The sequence below is a fragment of the Fukomys damarensis genome, unplaced genomic scaffold (assembly GCF_012274545.1).
Source record: "Fukomys damarensis isolate Sample0158 unplaced genomic scaffold, DMR_v1.0_HiC HiC_scaffold_10, whole genome shotgun sequence".
NCBI lineage: Eukaryota > Metazoa > Chordata > Mammalia > Rodentia > Bathyergidae > Fukomys > Fukomys damarensis.
Window position 1 is genome coordinate 30,882,936 of NW_022900922.1, and position 8,984 is coordinate 30,891,919.

The 8,984-nt window shown below is 35.9% G+C and overlaps 1 protein-coding gene across 1 annotated transcript in view; it reads left to right on the forward strand.

Moving 5' to 3' along the window:
- Ofcc1 (orofacial cleft 1 candidate 1) overlaps window positions 1-8,984 on the forward strand; it is a 539,007-nt gene that overhangs the window by 431,772 nt on the left and 98,251 nt on the right. The window contains exons 19-20 of the mRNA XM_010623072.2: window positions 4,738-4,956; window positions 7,198-7,450. Of these exons, the coding sequence (XP_010621374.1) occupies window positions 4,738-4,956; window positions 7,198-7,450 (472 nt within the window). The remainder of the gene's footprint in view (window positions 1-4,737; window positions 4,957-7,197; window positions 7,451-8,984) is intronic.

Here is an 8,984-nt window from a genome sequence, read left to right on the forward strand (position 1 = left end):
TATACCTTAATTTTAAAAAATGATACATCTGGAATACATTTGGTTATGCCAGAAGAAGAGAATATGGAAATTTTAGTGCCATCTATTGGTAGTGAGTTTTAAAGAAGTGTTACTGTGCACAATTGATGGGTAACAAGTCTTTATTGTATACAAAGTCTTAGGATTTCTATTCATTACAGAAAAGAGTTTAAGAGTGCCTTCCATGTTTTTTTTTCCAAAGCAATTTTGGTCTTTTTAGATGTTATTATAGTTATTATTATTATTCTGATGGATTATAGAAATTTTGTTTGATTTCAGGTCACTATAAGGACTGGACGTGCATGTGGGATCTATGTGTGTCATGTGAAAGGTGGCTGAAGTTCAGAGAAATAGGTTTCATTTAATAGCTGAATACGGGATGACCTTCCCGTTCTTCTCACCCTCTGGCAGCTCACCCGGTGAGTGATAGAGGAGCCGTCTGCATGCACTGAGGACTAGCTGCTGGCTTCAATGTGATTTTGCAGTGATCTGTGTGCTCTATGGCTTCCCTCATAACCAACAAATCAATTCCCACTATGCGTATTACACACCTCAGTGGCAGAGGCCATTTATTATCCTTTTGATGGTCATACTCTTTGTACATAACCAAGAAAGATTACAGGAGGAGAGAGAACGATTGAAATGTGGTTAAAGATATTCTGTAGTGCCAGTGCATTTTATAATGTGACTTGCATGTTTACAGTAATAACAAAGGTGCCCTCTTTGAAGACAGTTTTAAAACATGGAGCAGAATTGGTTTTGAATGAAATATATTTCAAGAATGGCTTATGGAGAGATAGATCTGGATAAAATTCCATATCAGAACGCATTGAGATTTCAGATACAAATTCAAAATTACTAAAGTAAAAGAACTGCCACATTTGTTGTCATATGGGCACTGCGTATAAGGCTAATGTAGCTTTCTTCAATTAATGAACTTTTTGATACTTTCTTTTCTTGGGCATTGTCGATAATTGACTAATTCCTCTATTATTTTCTAACTTTGTAACATGTAGAATTTAAAACTGCAAAGGACTGATTTAATTTTTCTCCTAGTTTTTAATCTACCCGCTATAGTTATCAATGATAAACACAGTAAAGCAAATATTGAAATGTGTTGATGAGGAATGCAAAAATTGAATATTTTGAATTAGTCATAAATGGTACATAGTGAAATTTTAGTACTGTTTGCTCTAAACCAAAAGTCTGATAAATAAACACGGGTATATGAGAGTGGCTTAGAAGCATTTTATTAGTGAAACTAATGTCAAAAGCGTGGCTTTATAGTGGTTTCTGTGCATAAGCACAGTCCCTTAGTCATTTATGTCAATGGATACGAAAACAACAGTGGAAATTTCCAAAGGTCAAAGAAGCTACTGTCTTTTCTGTTTTTCATTATTTGAGATTTTCCAGTTTTTTGCAAACAACACAATGGCAAATCTGCATTTGATTTTTCCTTCCCTTTGAAGAGGCAAAACAATGACAGAATAATTATCTGAAAAAGAGATCATGTACAGGGTATTTTGCGTTAGCAGGGTAGACAGCTCTGGATTTCATTTCACATGATGGTAAACATAGTAAGGAGTTCTGGGATTCTTCTGTAGGACACTTAGTTCCCCGACTGCATCATGTATATAAACCAAAGTCTCTGGGGGGTCTGTTTCTTGTTTTACTGTTCCTCCACTTGTGTAATTGGAAAGCGAGCTCAATACAAAGACCGGTTTCAGTTAGGTGAGGCTCCACATCTTCATAGCAAAACACAGACAAGAACAACACAAAGGAATTCAGTGACACAGCTGATGACTCAGTCCTGTGCAAACCAAAACACTACAGTTAAGGATGTGGGTTCTCTTCCACTTGTCTGTCACTGTCGTCAGACTCTTGTTTCCATTATTTAGCTTCTTTTTTTTGCCAAAATTGCTATCATATTTGATAGTCTTCAGAAAGGACGTAGAAGGAGATTTAAGATGCATCATACCTGCACCAACTACCCATAATGAATGGTATCATTGTATGATGCAAGCAGCAACTAAAAAGAATAATAACAGTAATAGTGAAAATAGGAAAAGAAAATTGAGAGAAGGAGGGAGGAAGGTGAGTGGAGAGGAGGATAAAAAGAAACAAGATTGTTGAGTACACGTACATATTCCCTGAGATGAATGTAAATATTACATACTGTGAACATGTACTAATAAAACAATTACACACACGCACACGCACATACACACACACACACACACACACAAAACTTCTGTGAATTCTATTTCTGTGTTCTGCTTCCAGAGGTTTGTCACTGAGTCCACTGAACTACTTCTTATTCTTGTTCTAGTTTCTCCTTTGGCAAGTATGTTTATCATTAAGACTATTTTTGGTGAAGAACTTAATGAATCTAGAAAATTACTCTAAAACAGAATTGGACAAGCCAACCCATGAATTGGGAGGTTAGTTCCTATGAAGTTCAAGTCCTGCTTTAATTAGGTACATGATAGACGCTCATGATCTTAACTGCTTTAATTAGATAACACATATTTGCATTCACCTGCTTATTGATCTTTTAAAAATAAAAGAAAAATTATAAAGAATTATATCGTTATGCAGATTTTCTACATTTGGGGACTTAATGAAAAGCTATCCTTTTTAAAAGTAAAGCACTGTTAAATACTGGAAGAGAAAGGTCATGTAGCATGGTGAGTATTCACTGTGTGATGGGTATACCTCTGTGAGAGATATTCAAAGTATTTTACATCTTTTGACCTAGAATCATGCTGACCCTGGAATGTGGGAAGTGCTACTGTATTCTTTCTCTGTATGAGAAAACTTAGGCATAGAAAATTATGCCCAGGCCATCAGGTCACAGACTTTTATTCTCTATACTGTCGTAACTCCATAACCTGTGCGTATTCTTGGATAAATTATTTCAGATTGTGCACTTATTTTCAGATGGCATCTTCATCTTCTTTCCCACAAAAACTATTCTAGAAACTATGAGAACATCTCCTGCTCCCAAAGCTAATCATAGAGTGGTAATTAAGAGTTAAATCAGAAAAATTTGCATGTGATCCTTTTATATTTATATTTATATTATGTTAGGGAATGAAATAATTCTTAGGTTTTTGAATACTTATCTGTGTATTTAATGGTATGTTAATAACTCCTTAACTTTAAACATGAAATAGTTGATCTTTAACCAACTATAAATCAAATCTTTATGAAGAGACAATATTGTGAGCAAGTGAGGTAAATGGGAATATATTTCAGTTTTCAAAAATTTTCTAAAAATATGTTGTTTAAAATTTATTTCCATTTCTTATTAAAAATTTAAAATCATAATAAGGTATATATAACATAAAATTGACCATCTTAACCATTTTACATGTATAGGTCAGTGGTAAGTATATTCACATTGCCATATACCCATTCTCCAGAAATGTATTATCATCTTGAAACACTGAAACTCTGTACCATTAAAAAGCAACTCCCACCTATTCCCCATTTTTCCTCCCTAAGAAACTACCATTCAACCTTCTGTTGCTATGACCGTACCTACTATAGATAGTTCATTAAGCAGTGTCATGCAATATTTGTCATTTTGTGGCTGGATTATTTTTAGTATAACATCATCAAGATTTATTCATGTTATTACATGTGTCAGAATTCCCTTTTTTAAAAAAGCTGAATAATATTCTACTGTATGCATATGCCATGTTATTTTTCATTAATTCATCAATGGACATTTATGTTGTTTTCATATGATGGCTCTTGTGGCTAATACTGATATTTACAAATACCATTTCTATAGCCTACTTTAAATTCTACATCTTTTTTTGTTTTTGTACTAGTGATCAAACTCAGGACCTTGAGCTCCCAAGACAGGAGGCAGAAGCCCTGAGCTAAATCCCTGGCCCTCAATTCTATATCTTGCTTTTAGTGTATATCCAGTTGTGGCATTGCTTAATTTACACAGTAATTGCATATTTTAATTTTAGGAGTACATGTCACAGAGCTTGTATCATTTTACACTCCTGTTAGTAAGGCACAGTGATTCCAGTTTTCCACATCTTTGCCAGTGATTGTTACTTTCTGTGTTTTTGTTTAAGTAGCCAAATCTCATTGTGGTTTTGATTTACTTTTCCCTAATTCATGTTTATATTCCCTTCTATTCATCCACTGTAACAAAAAGAACAAATATTTCCAATCATCACATATTTAATATAATTTCATTCAGTTTATTTCCACACTATCTTTATTATAATTATCACAATGTTACTTTTGGAGTTTTGCTACAGCTCAGAATATGTGTCAGCCAGCTTTCCATTGCTGTGACAAATTACCTGGGAAAAGCAACTTCAAGGAGAAAGGTTAATTCTTGCCAACAGTTGCAGAGTTTCCTTACAAGGTTACTGGTTCTGTTGTTTGGGCCCATGGTGGGGCAGAGCATCATGGTAGGGAGCACAAGGTGGAACAAAGCTGATCAGCTCAACTCAGGACAGATGGAAGCACAGAGAGAGGGAGAGGAGGAAAGAGCGCTAGGGCTGGTGTCCCAATACCCCCTTGCAGGGCACTTCCCTGTGACCTGCGCACCCTCCAGCTGAGTCCTGTCTCCCAGAATCCCCAATCCAACAGCACCACCAGCTGGGGACCAAACCGTCAGCACATGAGTCACCGAGGGCTATCAGAGACCCAGAACATGCAGAACATACCTGTATTCTTTCTTTGTAGCAGTTCTTCAATTGCTGGCAGTAGTGGATCTGGAGGACTCTTCAAGCATCTCCACTTTGTGATGGTGTCGGTATTTTCAGAGTTGCAGTTTGCTCAGTGGCAAAGCCAGGGCTTCTGGTGCACCATCCTGCTGCTGGCTTCGCTCTGCTTCCTGAGGCTTTGCTTACATTACCTTGGCCAGTGGCTTTTCCTCCAGGCCATCTCAGCTCCAGTGACAAAGTGAGTAATTCTTCTGAAATTCAAAAGAATGTGATTTTGTAGTATGGGTAGGACAGTGAATGTGCAAACTTGCTCTCCTGTCCACTTATTGGAAGACCTAAAATGCAGGTATGATTTGAAAAAACAAAAATGTCTTTCTCTGGGAGCAAGAACTTCTATTACAGTTATAGTCTCATTTTACTGTTGGTTCTGTATATACAAATACATAACAGGTCCATCAATATTTATTTAAAATTTAGCAGGTTCAAATATGTCCTAATATATGAGCAGAACCCAAAAAGGAATTTAGCACCAATGTTTTATTGTGTTTTGATTTTATCAGAGTGATTTAGGCTGAAGGTATTTTACAAGTAACCTAAGTCTGATTTATTACCTATACTCAGAAAAGCAAAGATTGCTTCTTGTACAAAATGATTGAATTCAAACAATTACTGAACTCAAGCCCAAGCAGCTTTCTGGGCCATTATCCTGTGGGAAAAGATGACACTTTAAAGGTTATCTCTCTATAAACATAATTCTGAAGGCACTGAAGACAGACAAACAGATAGCAATAAGAGTAAAATTCATTGTCTCAAATGCAGATGGCATGGATAAAAACAAAGATGTGTTTCTATTTTCAATTAAGGAGATTACAAAAAATTCTAAGACTTAACAAAAAGGAATATATATATATATATGTACATATACATAGTTTTGTATAGTAAGTCACGTATATCTGAATTTGTTTTAGAATACATACATTTACATTTACTAAGAAATACATTTTCTGGGTGGGCATTTTTACATGGATATTGCTGGGGTATTCTGATATTTCATGTTATTCTTTCTGTTTATTTCTGTTCTTTCTTTTTCTTATTTTTTTTAAGATTTCCAAAGCAGAAAAAATAAGCATGATATGTTTGGGCTAGTTCTTTTTACTGTTAGCTCATTTATTCCTTGATAGAAAAGGAAACCTTATCTTTATTAGTTGTTAGTAAAAATGAGACTATAAGAAATATCTTGACAGCCAGATCTGACCAGTTTCTTAAGCAGCAGAGGACTTAATCTGTCACAAGGTATTTTTCTGGCTGTTGTCTTGGTCCTCAGTCTGGAATCATATGGTAGCTCTGTGTCACATCTTAGCTGTGGCCTTTGGTAATAACACCACCAACTGTGAGCATTTTTTTGTGCTTCCTTTATGACAGGGGCTATGTATATATTTCTTTATTGGATATTCACAACAGCTGTGAACAAAATCATAGAATTTAGAGCCAGATGTGATGGTGTACACCTGTAATCCTGCTCTCTGGGATGCTGAGGCAGGAGGATACCACATTCAAGCCCAGCCTAGGCAATTAGCGACTTGCCAACACCACCTCAAAATAAAAATCCTTTTTTTTTTTTTAATAAGGGGAACTGTAGCTTAGTGTGAAGGCCCTGGATTCAATCCTTAGTACTGCAAAAACAAGCAAAACCCTTGCTTAGAAATCAAAGTGAAGGAATAGAAAAAAATGAAGGTCTTTTTAATAGGCTACTGATAAACAGAATGTACAGACAGGATTAATTATGAAACAGCTTTCCACAGGATGAAATTCAGGGGAGAAAAAACTCAGTGGAACGAAGTCTCATTTTGCACAGAAAGATAGTGTAAAATCCCAGGTCAGGCTGCTTGAGCTACAGAGCTCATTAGACCAGGGAGTATGAAATTTTGGTTGTTAGTGATGGTGATCTTGTTCATGTATTTGGGAGTCTACTGGGAGAGGAATTAAAGGTAAAGTGAATCAGCTCAGCTACATTAAAACCCCTGAAGAATTAGTACATTTACCATATAGCTATATTTTATTGCTATTAGAGGTCGACTCATTAGAAAATCCACTGCTACACTTTTCATTTAGCCTACAGACGAATACTGTGAACCACCCTCTTTAGACTACTCTGATCAGCAGCTCAGTTGGACATACCTCTGTGGTAAAATAATTTCTATGTCCTTTTACAAGACTGATAAATGTGGTTGAATTCTTTTCCTTGATAGTGAAATGTTCAGGTGCTACTGAAGGGTCAGGAAAGGATGAAGATATCTGACATTTAATTGCATGCCAAGTTTTTTTTTTAAAGTTTTATATCAGGTTCTTTTAAGTGTTACGTTTCCTAAACTTTTGAAAAAAGAAAACAAAGCACATAGTCCTTTGGACAGTTTTGTCGGCTTGGCATTGTGACAATTCCTATTTGCAAGTGTGTGATTCATGTCTGGTTTCCTCACAGATTCCACCTTTACCCCTACACAGTTGAGCTTTGCTACTTGGAGTCTTCACTTAGCATCTCAGAGGAGCTGGCTGTGGTTGTAGTGGGGCCTCTCATGCTGAACACAGCCATATTTCTTTTGGTTCTGATCAGATGGGGCTGTCGGCTGCTGTTTGCCTCCTGCCCTGACGTCTTGTCAAAGTTAATCATTGCCATGGGACTATGGACGGTTCTAGACCCCCTGATGGTGTTGATAGTGGATATTTTCCTGGGGGTAAGTCAAACAAAATAATCACGATATGAGTCCTTGACATAGAATTTAGCTTTAGTGTATGAATCTATTGACATAGGAAGTTTCAATAATGATGAACATTCAGTATTCATCTTAAATTGAAGTTATTTAGTCTTTCCTCATAAAATGTCTTGGATGTCTAATATAATCAATGTAGGTGCAATTTTAACCATCATAAGTAAACACTTGCAAAATAAGTAGAAACTCATATAGGAGATTATACCCAAATTAGCTGTGATTTTAAAAACATTATTTACAGAGGAGATTTATACATTTTTACAGTCTTTTTTAGCAGTAAAAGTTTTCATAGGCAAACTTCTCATAAATGTGATTGTACAATAGTTCCTTAAATTGGTTGGGCTGTTTACCTGATCTATTGTGTAATAGATATACTTGAGAAGATAAAAATTTTAAAACATTTCTAAATAATATGTTTTTAAATATCATTCAATAGGCGTATATTTTGACATTTGTGATGACCGTGAAATGACAAGCATCATGTATTTTCTCCCCTAAAATAGTTTTAAGATTTTATGATTATGAGTGGTATGGGAACGTACATGATGATGTATAAAATAATGATAGTAACAATTCTAATACTGAAAAGCGCTTTGAATTTCTGAAACATCGTCTCAAAATTTATATGATTATCTACTTAAAATAAGACTGTAAGTTGGTGGGGCAAATACTGTTCCCATTTTACAACTGGAAGGAAGCAGCGAGCCACAGATAATTCCATTACTTGTCCAAGGCTGTATAGAGCCCACACTTCAGCTAGGAATGAGACCCGGATTTCTTAATTCTGAGGTTGGCATGTCTTCCACTATGTCAAAATCTCTCTTTCACACTTTGAGTTAATGTATTGTTCTGTGAAATCAAATGTACGCAATCCCTAATGACAATTACTTGATTACATCAAAACATTTAATTTAGTGGTGAGTTCTGGAGTATAATTTGATGCAAAATTGAAATGTATATGTATTAGAGTTAATTTATTGCCACATTCAAATTTCTAGTTGCTTTGAATTTGCAAAGCCAGAAATTTCCTGCTGAGTGGTTATTGGGAATGTGTGATTCTCTAAGTTCCTTCTGCATCAGAATCTATGGCAGGTCTTGGCAAAAGAAAAAAAGAATCTCTGGTCTCTACTCCAGAGTTTCTCTTTCCATTGGTTTGGAATAAATCCCAAGTTTATATTTCTCATAAGTTCCCAGTTGTTGTACTGGAGACCACAGTTTTAGAGCCAATGACATTGTTCTGGATAGGAAAGCTCTGATGAGCAGACTGGGAAAATGCAACACAGTTCGGAAGGTAGAAGCTCGTCAGAGAAGAAGCCCAGTGAGACAACCTTTCCTTCCCTGCCTGGAATCACAAGCCCCAGCCTGCACCTCAGCAGCTTTATCTAAGTTCCATTAGATAAGTTCCATTGTCCAAAGTGTTGTATTAGATTAAGAAAATAAAATTAAAGCTACTGGGGCCAAGGATTTAAGCTCAGTGGCACCCCGCCTCTTGCAAGTG